The sequence below is a fragment of the Sebastes umbrosus genome, chromosome 5 (assembly GCF_015220745.1).
Source record: "Sebastes umbrosus isolate fSebUmb1 chromosome 5, fSebUmb1.pri, whole genome shotgun sequence".
Taxonomy (NCBI): Eukaryota; Metazoa; Chordata; class Actinopteri; order Perciformes; family Sebastidae; genus Sebastes; species Sebastes umbrosus.
Genome location: NC_051273.1, coordinates 24858304 through 24873900, shown reverse-complemented (window position 1 = coordinate 24873900; position 15597 = coordinate 24858304). Strand labels below are relative to the sequence as shown.

Genomic DNA, 15597 nt, shown 5'->3' with positions numbered 1-15597 from the left:
TCCCTCCGCCTTCTGCACGGACAACTCCGGCTCACAAAACACGCTGCCCCAGCTGCTACACAGCTTTTAACGGTCGTGTCTAGAAGGTAACCCGCAGATTGCGAAATCTCATCTGAGATCTGCTAAAACTCTCGCGAGACTCACTGCCCGACAACCTATCCTAACTTTAACTATTTTATTTATTTATTTGCACATATATAAAACTGCACAAAATCCAGTCAATGAAAACAAAACAATAAATGTGTCAGGAGAGGTCAAAAAGCCACAGGCTTATACCCCCAACCCCAGGAGAAAAAAACACAATAACAAAAAAGGAAGAAAGATCTAAACTAACATAATTTTAAAAATACAACTAAAGTTAAACAACAACAAGAAGAAGTACACAAAATGTGGAGAAAAACCTAACCAAACAAGTGGAAAACAATCCAATAAAAGCAATGAAATACATACAAAAAACAGTGCAGAAGAAAAGAAAATATATCTAAACATATCAAAACATAATTAGACATCATTATTTAAATGTGATGATAATTTACTTTTAAAATTTCCTTTTGAAATGTTCCGTTTCGAGGTTGATGGCTAACCTTAACTATTTCAAGTCCAATGCCTAAATTTAACTATCTGAGGGTCAAGGTGTTTTCATTTATATTTATCATTGTTGTAGGTCTAATGTACGACGGTACGACGGAGAATTAGGGCCACATTGAGGAAAAAAAAAAATCTGAGATTTAAGAATAAAGTCGTAGTATTATGAGAATAAAGTCATAATATTATAAAGTAGTAATTTTACGTGTTATTTTCTTTTTTTCTCGTAAAGTTATGACTTTATTCTCGTAATATTATGACTTTTTTCTCGTAAAGTTATGACTTTATTCTCGTAATATTATGACTTTTTTCTCGTAAAGTTATGACTTTATTCTCGTAATATTATAACTTTTTTTCTCGTAAAGTTATGACTTTATTCTCGTAATATTATGACTTTTTTCTCGTAAAGTTATGACTTTATTCTCGTAATATTATAACTTTTTTTCTCGTAAAGTTATGACTTTATTCTCGTAATATTACGACTTTATTCTGGAAATCTCAGATGTTTTTCCCTCAATGTGGCCCTAATACTCCGTAGTACATTGTCTCTTTGGCCCTCACTGCATTAGACTTATATACTATATAGTTAGACTATAAACTGTGTTACCTTCATCACAATGCTGACCCCTGCTTTAACCATTCAAGGCGAATGGCCTAATTTTAAATAATCTCGCGAGAGTTCCCTCAGTTTGCTGGTTCCCTTCTAGACACGACCGTTTTTTTCTACTTCCATGGTGACGAGTCCAAACCTGGAGAGCATCGGCGCTCTTTTCAAACCTCTTCACCGCGGAGACATGATGACTACTATCAAACTGTTAACGGACTTCACAACATGTAACAACACCAGGAGATCTAGAGCAAGCTGTTAACTCCAGAGAGACATTAGTGTCGGTGATGTAGAGCCAAGCTGTCAGGCTGGTTGTCAAGAGAGGAGAGATCCGGTCAGAGCTGAGGTGAGTTGAGGCAAACTACCGGAGATTTAACGCTAGCTGAGCTAAGCTAACTGGTTAACGGTAGCTAAACGGTGCTAGTTAATGCTAACGCTACTTGTTATGGCTCAAGCTAGCTCAGAAGCTAACCACACACAATGCTAGTATTAGCTTGTTAGCCTGTAAGCTAGCAACATACTGTACAACACAAAGCGCCTGCATCAGTCCTTCATGCTGGAGCCAGCAGGCTCCACAACCAAGACCTGACCCCCATAGGAGGACTATGAGGACTATCTGCAACCACTGGCGCACTTTACATCCTATATACCACTTACTTTACACCTTACATCCTATATAGTATATAGGATGGTATAGTATATAGTATATAGTATATACCACTTACACTATACATCCTATATACCACTTTATAGACTGCACATATGTACATATGACATTTATTTATTGTACATACTACATTTATTTATTGAGGAACTGAACACACTATGTTCACCCATTCACTCTGTATCTTTCATATCTCTATTATTGTTTTTATATTTTTCTATACCTTTACCTCTCCTGTGTTTCACTCTGTTTGCTGATGTTGCTGCTTTGACACCTGCATTTCCCTCCTTCTCCTTAATAAAGGTTTATCTTATCTTATCTTATCTTATCTTATCTTATCTTATCTTATCTTAGCTTATCTTATCTTATCTTATCTTATCTTATCTTATCTTCTTATCTTATCTTATCTTATCTTATCTTATCTTATTATCTTATCTTATCTTATCTTATCTTAGACAACATTAAATACCTGGCTGACTGTAGGTTATCCTCTTAACAACACAGGTCCTAACTAATCTACGTTGTTTATTTCACGTTATTGTAAATATCTTTTGTATTTAGATTAGCTGCCATTACAAGCTAATGTAACTGTTTTTTTTAACATGTATTTATTGTATAATTCATCAGTTACAGTGTGTGATAATATGACAAAACATTAGGCATCATACTGAGACAAGAATATCAAAACAGGCATGACTCCATTGACATTCATTATTATATCAGGACATATGGAAATTGTTTATTGTTTATTTATTTTTGCACAATTTAAGACTACACAACATAACAAAAAAATAAATGAATAATATACAGTGCAGGAGGACAAGATATATATAATAACAACAATAACAATACAGTAAATAAATCAAAAAAGATAAGTGTGTGTGTGTTGCGTGGAAGTGTATGGTTAGTGTTTGTGAGGAGGATATTGATTTAATTATCTATCAAGACTTCTGGGCAATTGTAACCAAACAACATTGTGAGTGGGGAAAAAATATATATATATATACAAATTATTAGAAAAAACTAAAAGATAAAAAAAATATTAAATAAAAAGAGAAAAGGAAAAAAAGAGACTATATAAATAACTTAACAGAGAAGGCAGGCAATCAATCACATTTCTCCCAAAAAATCCTGGAGCAAATTAAGTATATGAACACATTTCTTATTGTTTTATAATTTGAATAATGTAATGGCAGTTTTTTATCTTTCCAATTTTCCTTTTTCCAGTTGCCATTATACACAGGTAGGGTAGGAATGATCTTACGCAGACCCAATACAGTTGTTATTTGCAGTTTAGTTGGTTGTTTATTAAAATAAGATATTCCTTTATTAGTCCTGCAGTGGGGAAATTTGCAAGTGTAGTATCTTCAAGTATTAAAGTGGTTTGAACAAAAATGATGAATGAACATACCAGGGTTTCCAATTCTGTAGCGTGTTGATTTTTGCCTGATAATAATATATAATGTTTTTTCATCTAATAATGGTTTGTATCATGGTATTTTCAGTGCCATATCACAGCCATGAACAACAACGCAGAGAGGAAATTCGTCAATTTAAGGAAGCGTCTGGATCAGCTGGGCTACCGACACCCACTGGGAATAGAGTCACTGCCACTGGTGGAGAAACTATTCATGTGAGACCTTTAATTCGTTTGCACCTGCTCTCCTTCATGTCAGCCATTTACGTTTGATGAGATGTAGTTCAGATATGTCTTCCTCTGTGTTGCAGTGACCTGGTCCACACTACTGAGAGCCTTCGCAATGCCAAACTATCAGCAGGGAAAACTGAGAAAGAAACTCGAAACTTTGATGCTCTTCTGGAGCCGTACAGGGCAGAGAACGCCCGGACGGTCCGGGAGAACAACGAGCTGCACCTTGAGCTTCTCAAGCTGAAGGAGGAGAAGGACCGGGTCAGCAGAGGTAAGCTGTCATAACCAGTTGTTCTCCCCTCCTCAGTACAATCTGAAACATTTTCCCACATCTGGTTTGACACATAATCGTGTCTTGTTTTAGAGCTCAAGACCCACATCAGAAAACTGGACCACGACACATCTGACCTGAAGTTTTTAAATAATCAATATGTGCACAAAGTTCGCTGTTTGGAGAAGGATAGCAAGGCAAAAGCTGAGCGCATCCAGCAGCTGCAGGAGAAGAACATGCAAGCTGTGGTGCAAACGCCAGGTAATGCCAGGGGTCTGACCTGAGCTCTATGACAACACATTGAAAGCGACTGGTAGATTTTAAAGCACAACCAAAAATCACTAGTTTACAATAATTGAATAATTGCATCCTCCTCTCCTCTCACAGGTGGAAAGAAGCGCAGCATCCCTTTCAGACGACAGAGAATGCAGATTGATGAGCTTATACCTTCCTCCTCTACGTCAGCTTATCCTGTGTTGCAGCCTGATGATCCGTATACAGCTGACCTACTGCAGTTGGCAGATGGAAGGTTTGTTGTCTTTTGATAAAGGTGGTAACTCAGTCCATATGCTGGTTGTAGATGTTTGCATTTGCGACCGTCTGACTCACTGCTATTTTTATTTGTAGAATTCATGAGCTACAGGAAGACATCATAAAGGTCAAACTGGACCTGGAAAATGCCCAAGAATTTATAAAACACTTAAACACACAGGTAAGAAACAAATGAAGTACAAGCATTTAATACTGTGACATGTTAAATGTTAGTAAAGAGGTGATGAGATATTGCTAAACACTTCTTTAGGTGGAGGAGAGGGACAAAGAGATCAAGCGTATGAATCATGCTCTTCACGGAGGACGACCTCATGATGTCATTTCCCTCGAGGCTCAGAACGTCAGTAATGAGAAACTGATCGCCCATCTCAACCTTCAGGTAAGCATTGCAGTCACATAATATATTTACCCTGATATATGAATGTATATAGGATATTTCTGACACAAGGTGCTCAGAGTTCCTTCAACAGGGTGGTTAACTTGAACCCAGTTCCTCTGGAAATAAGTGATCTGCATGGTTTCTAATACCCTTAGCTGCTGCTTTGTGTTGTACAGATTGAATACCTACAGGAGACCAACAGGACGCTGGATCAGAAGGTAGAGGGGCTGCAGCAGAGGAAGAAGGACGCCTCCACCGAAGTGGCCAATCTTTCTTTAAAGAACCTGGAACTGTGTGAAGAGCTGACGCACATAGACGACCTCGCGCAGCGGCTGGAGATGGACAAGGATCAGGTGTTGGAAACTGCTGACATGGAGCTGCAAGAAACTGAAGTAAGAATATGAGAAAGCAGGAAGAAAGACAGGGTTCCTACGCAGTATGGAATTTGATTTGACTAATTTCCAGGTCTGGATGAGTATGGAAAGATATTTGTGTTTTCCAGACTGTTGCCCTTACTTGGTTTTCTAAAGTATAAAATTCAGAAATTGATCATACAAGCAAGAGAATTTGTCATGGCATTTGTAGCAGCCAGGGCAGCCAAAATGTTAACCACGGTGTGAGAGAGAGAGCAGGCCGGAGCGAGCTTGACGTCGTTGAAAGCAAGGCACACACTCCTACACAGAGCTACCTCTAGGCCTGTCCCTCACAGCCTGCAAAACAGCTCTGATCTGAAGGGCAAGATGTTTGGAACGTCGTCCAACTTTCTGCGTAGGAGTGTGGACTGAACGGCCACGATGGGTAAATGCCAAATATAAAGCCTGGTAGGCTAGGGAGTCTGAAAAAGCAGGGCATTTTGAAATGGAAAACATGAAGGAATCCTGGAAAGACAAAATGAAAATTTTACATTTTCATTTCATTCATGTCATTCTGCCTGTAAAACACTAGTAAATATTACTATACACTATACTATAAATAATAGTGAATTGGCACAGTGAAAACAAACATCAAAACTGCAAACTTTCTCAACAGATAGAAATTCGAAGGCAACAGAAAATCATCGAAGACTTGGAGGATATAATCACAAAAACAAGAAGGGTATGTACAGTAAAATACTCTCATTATATTTCCCTTATTGGAATACTACTGAATTTGAGTATATAACTGACATTCTTCAGTGAACATAAAGTGTTGTATGTTGCCAAAAATCTCTCCTGTTATTACACAAGCTAAAAACATAATATGTTGGAAACGATTGAATTCAGGAGCAGTCTGAAGGCGACTTTGAAAAAGACCGTCTCAGAGACCAGCTGGTGGACCTCAAAGAGCAGAATGAGAAGATGGAGGGACTGGTGAATTTCCTGGAGGAGGAGAAAATCAGGCTGAGGGAAAAAATAGAGAAAATGATGGCAGCTGGTAAGAAACATTCTTTTAGCAGCTTTACACTGTTGACATTAGTGCGTTACTGACTTGTTGCTGTTTCCTAGACAAAGACCTGGTGCTGGAGTTGGAGACCATGCGGGCTAAACATGGTGTTTGTGGACGGGAACGCTCCCCGTCGCGGCTGGATGCATTTGTCAAGAGTCTCGAGGAGGAGAGAGATTTCTACCGCCGGGAGGCTGAACGCTACAAAAGAGCCAGAGGGGCTGGTGGCCTGGATTCGAGTCCCAGTCGTAGTCCGGTCAGGGGCACGAGTCCTCGGTCCAAAGCAACCAGGGTAAGAGATGACAATAAAAACCAACATGTTCAACAGATTTTCAGATGATCCTCATAAAGCTGATGTATATAATGGCCTCATATTTTCAGGGAGGTGTTGCAGAGAAAGAGCTGCTTCGTGTAGTAAAGGAAAGAGACGAGCTGAAGGCGGCTCTGCTGGACTTTGAGAAGCACATAGAGGACATCCAGGACAACGTGAAGGGCCTCAGCGCTGAAAGAGACCGATTCAAAACGCTGCTTAAACAAGTGAGTTTTATAAACTTAATTCCACCAGGTGGACAAACTTGTTATTTGACAATTTTAAGGAAAAATGTTTTTATCACTCAGGCTCAAGATGATCTTAAGTTGGCCAGAAGCTCAGACACGTCAGCCGACCGCATGAAGCTGAAGGAGGAGGTCAGACAGGCAGAAATCAGAATCCAACAGATGAGCATTGAAAGAGACACACTGATGGAGAGATTAAAGGTTAGTTAATGCCTTTCATGGTAAACATCATAAATTGGCTTGTCAACAGTAAAATAGTATTCCTCCAGCATACATCCAGTTCTGTAATAGATTTACTTTTTGTCAGACTGTCATCAATATTGTTGTTATTGATTCTGACAGTCAGGGGTTAGTTTTAAATAACATGCTGACTGTAATGACGTCAGCATGATGCAGAGTTTAACATATTTTGAGAATCTAAAGCTGCAACAACTTGGTAATAAATCAATTAGTCGATCCACAGAAAGTTAATCAGCAACAATTTTGATAATTGATCAGTCATTTCAGTCATTTTTAAGCAATAATTCAATGTGAATATTTGCTGGTTTTCTATTATAGTAAATTGAAATCTTTGGGTTTTAGATTGTTAGTCAGACAAAACAAGAAGACATCATCTTGGCCATTTTTCAGTATTTTCTGACATTTTAAATGACCTATCAAATAATTGAAAACAGATTAACTGATAATGGAAATAATCATTAGTTGCAGCGCTACTTAAATCGAGAACCCACATTGGTATATTGTAAACTAGTTTTATAACTTGAGCCTAACACACACAAACTCTCTGCAGGTTGCCCAGACTTCAGCTCTCACAGACAGACAGGAAGAGGAGAGGAGGACTCTTGACCTGGAGAATGTCGTTAAGAGTGTAAGCCTGCTGGATATATTTAATACATCTGCTCAACCATGTGCTCAGGACACAGTTATTATACTATGATCACTTCTGTAACTTTGGTCCTAAATGGGTTTGAGTTGCTGTATCTTCAGCTGTGTGTTTTGTGGTGTAGTTGGAGCGGGAGAGACTGGACCTGCGGACCCAGGTGTGTCTGCTGAAGGGGAACAGGGAGGCTGTCGAGGAGGAGATGAAGGTTCGGTCCGCTGCTCTGGTCCAGAACGCAGAGGAGGTTTCTCACCAGAGGGCCGAGTCTAATGCTCTGAGGTTTGTGTTGTGAAATATGTCAAATAGACATTTTAGAGGAGGGGCAGTGTGCACACATCCAGCCAAAGATACTCAAGACAAAAAAACATAACTATAGGGCACAAAGGAGGTAAAGATCTCCCTCAGTCAGATGTGAAAGAGAAAACAGGCATTTCTCGTTGGCGCAGTAATCAACTTAAATCATTATCACCTGCTGATCAGCAAACAGATCGAAATGTTACCTTAATGAGAGAGAGAGAAATAAACCAATGTGCGGACCTCCTTTGTGCCCTACAGATAAAAACAATTAGAAAATGAATGACTATGAAACGATGTTTAATGTATATATGCACTATCCACTCGCACTGCAGAGCTTTTGACCCCATTATTATGCTGCCAAAAGGTGCATTAAATACATATTCTGAACTGAAAATGATCAGGGCTTGTTGTCTCTGTCTGTAGGCTGCTACAGGAGCAGATGGAGCAGTCGCTGTCTGATACCCAACACAGGCTGTCTGTGAAGATGAATGAGCTGCATGCTTCCCATCAGCAGATTGAGAAACTGGAGGAGACAATAGGTGAATATTTGTGGATTTTACGAGGTCCAGGATGGACTGCTATAGTTGGTGTTGTACTTCTGCTTTGTTTTTTTCTCTGGCTGTCTGCTTTATTTTTGTTTTGTCCGACAGGGGAGCTGAGTCAGCGGGGCTCCAAGCACAAAGAGGAAGTGTCTGTTCTTCAGAAGTCCATCTATGCTCTGGACAGAGAGAAAGACGCTCTGCAGGACGAGGTGGATGAAAAGACTGAAAAACTGGTTGTTCTCCAGAAGGAGCTGTCTAAAAAGGTAGCCAAGACCAACCAACAAACATCACCAAGATTGCAAGCTTTTATTAAAGGATAGGCTCAATACTCACATGCCCATATGTACGGTGAAAAAGGTGATTGGCCTCTATAATCATTCCCCCTGTTCATACTAGTTATGAGAAGGTCCTCCTAGAGCAATTCCAAGTGAGGGACAAAATCCACAATCATCTTTCTGGGATATGTTGTGCTTAACGAGGACTTATTTGGTGTTTACACAGGGACAGACCCTTGAAGATGTGAGACTCACAGTCGCAAACATGGACACCTCACTAGCGTGAGTATCGTGCTCTCAGAGTTTTGTTTTTGTTTTTAATGCATCTAAATGTCACGATGAAAGTCTCATACAAGAAATAAGAAGCTGATGTGTTAATGTGTGATCCTCGCAGTCAGCTGCAGGGGGCGTTGAACAGCCGTGAGAGGGAGATCGCCAGCCTGAGGAGGCAGCTGGATGCCTGTCAGGAGGAGCTGGCTGGACTCAAGAGAGACAAAGAAATCACAATCAGAGAGAACAGGAGGCTGCAAGATGACCTGGCCACAATGACCAGAGAGAACCAAGTATGTAAGTTGTTTCTTCTGCGTCATACACAAAGAAAAGAAGGAAAATAACAGCAGCTCCTGTTGTGTTTGTGCAGGCTGTACATGTGGAGATGGAGGAGGCGTTGCATGAGAAGGATGAGCTGAAGATGAGGGTCCACTCTTACATATCTGAAGTGGCCAGAATAGAGAAACTGATGGCCACAAAGGCAAGAGAAGACTACACTATATAGTAGATAATGTCATCCTATACACCCTCTCGTGTCTGCCAGTTGACCGCTCGGTGTTGACCCCCACAGGAGCAAGAGAACAGGGACCTGCTGGATCGTTTCAGGATGGCCCACTCTGAGGTGGAGGAGCAGGAGCAGAAGTTGCAGCAGTTTGAAGGCCTCAATAACTCCATCCGCCTGGAGCTGCTCTCCTCAGACACAGAACGCAGACACCTTCGCGATACTGTCGGCCACCAGGGGAGGGAAATCCAACAGGTATAAGCAGCTGAGACAAAGGTCAACTAGAATTGTAGAAGCTACAATGTGAGAATATACAGACATTCAGAGGTGTTTATACCAGCGTGTGATGAATGTACCTTTCACCCCGCCGTTTCCCCAAGCATACGCAGGCCCTGCAGGCTTATGAGGCCCAAGTGTCGTCGCTGGTGCGTGGAATGTCCCGACTAGAGGAGGATCTACACAAAGCACAGGAGGAGAAGGCCGCTCTCCTCTCGGATCTGGCATCCGTCAGGGAGCTGTGTGTCAAACTGGACTCTGGCAAGGAGCTCGTTGCACGTCAGCTCACCTCCAGGAGCATGGACCTAGAGAGGGTGAGGCCTGCTGCTTTGCTGTGAACTGGTTGCATCCAGCTGTAGGTCGTACATGACGTAGGTGAGCAGTTATTTAAATAAAATCTGCATGTTTTCTAGGTCACAGGAGAACTGGAGGATGTTCGGTCGGAGGCAGAGCTACTGAAGAAACAACTGGCCAGCGAGAGGCTGACTGTCCGTAACCTGGAGACACTTCTCTCCACCAATCGGCACAAGGAGTTCCAGACCCACCTGACAGCCAGCGAGAGAGATTCGGAGCTGAAGGTCCTACGTGATCGGCTGACCCTGGCTGACAGCAAGACGTAAACAAAATCCAATATCTTGGCTTGAGCTGTAAGACTTGAATGAATGCCTTTTTTTTTTTTTCAAATTGTTGATTATGATTTGTTTGCGTGTGTGTGAATACACTCAGAGCGGAGCATGCCAGGGAGGTGTCCCAGCTACGCGGCAAAGTCTCTCAGCTGCAGACGGAGATGGACGTTCTAAAAAGACAGTTGACCAGCGAGCGCTTTGAACGGTGAGCTGACTTTTAAACTCTTACCGAAGCACAGACCTCATTCAATGGAGGGGAACCATAGCTGGAAGTTTGACACAAATTAGATCCGTCAGTATTACTACAAAAGTTATTTTATATTAGCTTTGTGAAGTGACTCTACTAATACCAATATATTATGTATTCTATAATTTAGTAATTATACAATCCTGTCTCCTGCAAAATAACATTCCCATACAACTAAACTGCATTCTCAATGACATTTCGAGGGAAATGTATTTTCTCTTGGATACGGTCGCAGTTTTAAACACGTAGTTAATGTTGTAAACAAAACAAAAAACACAATACAACACTATTTAGTTAGGTTTAGGCAACAAAAGTACTGGGTTAGGGTTTGTAAAAAACATCAAGGTTCGGCTTAAAAAGACTGGAAGTGAACGTGAAAAGTCCAGTGTTTGTTTGACCCATACACCACCACTCCCACCAGCCCAATAGTGGATTTTCTCGCTTGTTATACTCATTATCATTCCACGTAACTTTCATTAACGGTGGCTCAATATACTAAGTCATTTGCCTTTTGGTCTTCTGATTAATAGGATTATTTTTGTATCAGTCTATACATTTTTTTTTTTTAATTTTAAGAAAATCCTACTCATTGTGCCTTTGTTTTATCTTTGAAGTAGCATATCATCAGGATGTTAGAGACATCAGACTGAAAATGTCCCAATTTACTGTGAACCAGCTAAAAGTTTCCTCTTACAGCTGGAAACTGAACAATTTCCTGATACGAAGTTTGGTGAAAATGAAACTGTTGTACTTTTTAGAATATCTGGACATATAGGGCTGCAACTAATGATTCTTTTTATTATCAATTAACCTGCCAATTATTTTCTCACCAATTCAGAGCCCAAGGCAACATCTTAAAATTGTTTTGTCAGACCAACATTTCAAAACCCAAAGATACTCAAGTTACTTACATATAATGCATACAAAAAAATGACCAATGACTTCTGACACTTTTGTTTAAAAAATGACTCAAACAACTTAATTGATTACCAAAAGTTACAGTGATTTACAAGTAAGAACTTGCAGCTTTAATACTTGCTGTAGTAACAAGGATGTAACAACACAGTGAAGGCACAATACATAATACATGTTGTGATTGTCTGATTGTCTCTCTGTCCTCAGTGAAAGGGCCGTTCAGGAGATGCGCAGACAGGGCGTGTCTTTCTCGTCCCTCGACGTCTCCTCCAGTTCCCATCACACCTCCCCAGAACGCTCCATCCTACGAACTCTCAACCGCTCCACCGACAAGTCAGCAGACAAGTAAGGCTTTGGGCATGAAAATTATGCAGCTATTCATTGTTTTTGGTTCAGGAAATGATTTTTAACTTTAAACAGGAAGCACAGCTGTTGGATAAAGAACAACAATGAAAACTATTTCAAAAAAAAAAATCCTCTGCCTTATTTCACCAAAATCTTTTTTTCTGTCTCTTTTTCAGAAGTGTGAGCTTCAAGGATTAATGACTAGAGACAGAAAGATGAAGAATATGATGAGTGAGTCAGAAACCACTAGTTTTGAGTCTGGACATGAATTGTGAGGGTCTCCATACGTCTTGGCATTTATAAACATTACAACTTTATGTACCAGTTCAGCCATAAAGGCTCAGGCTGAAACCATGCCTGGGTGTTTGCTAAAACTAATAACAGTGCCAACAGTCGACAACAACTTCTCATTGACTCCACTTCCTCTCTGTCAGTATGTTACACAGTCATTGATAAAATTAGTATTCAGCTTTTGGTTCAGAGCAACTATAACCTCACACATGTAGCAAGAGAAGTATTCGTTCAACCCTGTGGTCAATGTGTTTTATGCTTAATATTCATGTTTTTTTCTAATGATGTTTAAATTATTAAATTATTTTTAAAATAAAGCGATAAAAATACATACATCACAAAACTTGAACTTTTCTTTTGTTTTGTTACAAAGTTATAGTAAAGACGGACGGGGAGGAGAGGCTGTGACACATAAAACAAAAAGACACAAAGCTTGATTTAAAACCCACAAACCTGTGAGTACATGGTTTGTGTTTTAGCCTGCTAAACCACTGTATGCCCCCAGAAGCTATAGACCTTTTCATTGCCATCCTGTTGCCCTTTGGTCCAAGTTTACTTTCTGTCAGCTACTGCATTAACAAACATTGCAACAGGAAATACAAAAGGGCCCATTTTACCCTTCACCTTCTCCAACGTGCAGATGAAGAAACAAGCAAAACAGAGTTTGGTCTTGAAACCTTATTTACATTTCCATCAATATATACTGACTTGGTTCATTTACTGTAACAGTGCATGACAGGAACATGTTGACTAAGGCTACATCCACACTAATACTAATACTGAATCTCCGTCCAGACAAGCACGCCTGAAAGCGCATGTCACATGACCATTCACGTACGCTGGGCATACGTGTGCCGGTGTAAACAGAAAACAGCGCTGGACATAGGAATTGATGCAAAGCGCTAAAATAATAGCTCGCCACCTGCGCATGTAGGCAGTAGTAGCATAATAAAATGCTGAATTTAACTGCACAACAGCTGCAAGCAGAGACAACAAGGTCAGAAAACGCTTGTAACTCTTCATCCAGGGCTGATGTTGTTTGTTTTCTACCGGAAAAGGTAACAGAAGATGGGGCGTGACGAATCGGGGAAGGACACGTGAGGACTGACAAGACCCAATCAAGAAGCAAACATGGGTGTCTGCGTCATCGTTTTCAGAGGTCTCCGTTTCTGTCCGTCCAGACTAAAGCGCAACCCCAGAGTTTTCAAACTAAAATGGGGTCAGCAGTGTTTTCATTCGTCTCCGTTTTAGGGGCTCGAAAATGCCGGAGTAGTGTGGATGTTAGGCATACAAATATGCGTTTTAAAACAAAAACGTTTAAGTGTGGATGTTGCCTAAAGCTACGTTCACATTACAAGCAAATTGGGCCCAAATGTTTTTGCTCTCAAGTGATACAGATTAGATTTTTTCCAGAGTAGTATGGACACAGAAATCTGATTCAGATCTGAGCCACGGACGTGCTGACTGGCGGAGTTTCGAGATGTCAAACAGTAACGTCACACATCGTACACTACTCGTTTATTTCATTTACTTCACAGAAGAGCTGTTAAAGTTAAATATCAGCCGAAATGAAAAGTCTTTCTTTAGGATTCACACAAATGTTACATACGTTATGATTTAGGAGAATATGTAAACAGAGTCTGGTAGTCACTGGACTCCAACAACTCCAGTGTGTATTTTTTGAACAATGGGCAGTCTCTAAACCCCGTAATGTGAACGTAGCCAACCTGATTTTTTTTCTTTGTCTTGAGCTGATTTCAAGCTTTAGTGGTTTCAAGTCTCCATCTTTTCCAATAATCAGCATTTTTGCGATGATATTTGAAACATCTCAAGTAAAAATTTGTAACAGCTCTCAAAATACTGTCTCCAGGAATAACAATAGTAAAAAAAAGTATTCTCTATAAAAATAATCTCAGAGCTATAAAAACTTGCACATTTAGTGCCGGCAGTGTTCAGTGGTTGTGTTGGGGAGAGGATAAGCGTAGAGGGAAAAGTCTAAAATGTACTTGGGCAGGAGTTCCTTCAGTAGCTTCTGCGGTAACGTGCACAGATAATAGTGCAACGTCTCCGTGGTGACGGGCTTGTACCACGTTTGCCTCTCCGGGAAGCGAACGTGAGGTGGCGCTCCGACGCGCTGAAGCACAAAGTCCGAATCACTCTCAAGGTGCTCGTAGGAGCCGATGAAGTCGTAGGACACGGCGCAGGGTTGGCACAAGTTGTACACCGGCATCCAGTGCTCATTCATGCGCTCCGCATCCTCATCCAGCAAGTAACGGACAAACTCTGCAAACGTCACATCGTCTCCCGTCACAGCCGCGTCCTTGGCGCGACCTTTTCTGTACCGCTTCACGATCTCCACGCCGTACTTTTTCTGGTAGGACACGATCTCTCCAAACTTGTTCCTGTACGCAGAGAGCAGGCGCTCCATGGGCTCCCGCACGAACATGAACTTGAAGTAGTGCTTGAGGCGGTGGCGGATCTCCTCGGGTTTAAAGGAGGACAAGAACTGCAGGTCGCTGCGGTGGTCCATCTTGATGTTGACTTCCACGTTCTCCAGAGCTCCGTTCAGAACCTTCAGGACCCTCTTCCAGTTGGAGCAGGCCACCTTGGGGACGTAGCAGTACAGGAAGTGGTACTGGTCGTTCACCAGGATGTGCTGCAGCAGCGTCTTCCTCTGCGGGGGGCTCAGGGACCAGATGCTGTGGGGCATGTTCTTCTGGCTGCACACAGTCCTGATGGTCCGGTTACGGATCTCCTGGAGGATCTAAGTATGAACACAAATCAGTGACTTTTTAATGTACTAAAAGTCAGGAGTCAAATTCATTTCTTTAATTTATTTTATTACAAATAAAGCAATACATTTGCACACTTTGCTACTGTATAGTATGTCATCCTATGTTTATATTTTATATGTTAGTCAAAGTAGTTTGATATATTTATAGTGTATTCTAATTAGGGCTGTCAAAGTTAACGAGATAATAACGTGTAAACACAAAAAAATTTTAACGCCACTAAATTCTTTTAACACGTCGGAACTTGCGGTTTTTAGGTGGTAGCGGGCTCAGTTTTAAAAGTAGAGTGAAGATACTGGCATCATATGAAACTAGAAAACCCTAAAGAATCCATTGGTACCAACCATGTCATGTTAGCTTGTTGTGGAGAAACTGTCATGGCCATTTTCAAAGGGGTCCCCTTGAAACTCTGACCTCAAGATATGTGAATGAAAATGGGTTCTATGGGTACCCACGAGTCTCCCCTTTACAGACATGCCCACTTTATGACAATCCCATGCAGTTTGGGGGCAAGTCATAATCAAGTCAACACACTGACACACTGACAGCTGTTGTTGTCTGTTGGGCTGCAGTTTGCCATGTTATGATTTGAGCATATTATTTATGCTAAATGCAGTACCTGTGAGGGTTTCTGGACAATATCTGTCATCGTTTTG

The 15597-nt window shown here is 40.9% G+C and overlaps 2 protein-coding genes across 5 annotated transcripts in view; one reads left to right on the top strand and one right to left on the bottom strand.

The window, feature by feature from the left end:
* Positions 1-1313: 1313 nt before the first annotated feature.
* On the top strand, positions 1314-12492 carry cep135 (centrosomal protein 135). 3 transcript variants are annotated; one of them, XM_037771203.1, is made up of 26 exons: positions 1314-1534; positions 3359-3489; positions 3585-3775; positions 3869-4036; positions 4163-4304; positions 4403-4487; positions 4578-4706; positions 4883-5098; positions 5736-5801; positions 5969-6119; positions 6191-6420; positions 6510-6665; positions 6747-6884; positions 7474-7551; positions 7691-7842; positions 8284-8399; positions 8511-8665; positions 8904-8959; positions 9072-9240; positions 9318-9428; positions 9519-9704; positions 9830-10039; positions 10139-10341; positions 10452-10556; positions 11721-11863; positions 12032-12492. In XM_037771203.1, exons 2-25 carry the CDS (start codon positions 3377-3379, stop codon positions 11860-11862), a joined length of 3468 nt encoding a protein of 1155 aa, XP_037627131.1. In that variant the 5' UTR covers positions 1314-1534; positions 3359-3376; the 3' UTR covers position 11863; positions 12032-12492. The 3 variants fall into 3 exon arrangements, with proteins under 3 accessions (XP_037627131.1, XP_037627132.1, XP_037627133.1); XM_037771204.1 differs by lacking the exon at positions 12032-12492 and having other exon boundaries at positions 11721-11975; XM_037771205.1 differs by lacking the exon at positions 1314-1534 and having other exon boundaries at positions 3367-3489; positions 3562-3775.
* chst14 (carbohydrate (N-acetylgalactosamine 4-0) sulfotransferase 14) overlaps positions 11581-15597 on the bottom strand; it is a 7027-nt gene continuing 3010 nt past the window's right edge. The window contains exons 2-3 of one of the 2 annotated variants that reach the window (XR_005207088.1): positions 12750-14913; positions 11581-12688 (exon numbers count right to left, since the gene is read on the bottom strand). Coding sequence is in view for 1 of the 2 variants with exons in the window: in XM_037771269.1 (XP_037627197.1) it covers positions 14086-14913 (828 nt within the window). In the remaining variant the exon portion in view is untranslated. Of the gene's footprint in view, positions 14914-15597 lie in introns of both variants that reach the window. The other variant, XM_037771269.1, reaches the window with a different exon arrangement.

Excerpts from the sequence above, each read along its gene's own strand:
- cep135 (XM_037771203.1), top strand. The coding sequence starts at position 3,377 with ATGAACAACAACGCAGAGAGGAAATTCGTCAATTTAAGGAAGCGTCTG. Across the intron at positions 5,802-5,968 it reads TAATCACAAAAACAAGAAGG|GAGCAGTCTGAAGGCGACTT; the intron begins GTATGTACAGTA and ends GATTGAATTCAG. Across the intron at positions 8,400-8,510 it reads GAAACTGGAGGAGACAATAG|GGGAGCTGAGTCAGCGGGGC; the intron begins GTGAATATTTGT and ends TTTGTCCGACAG.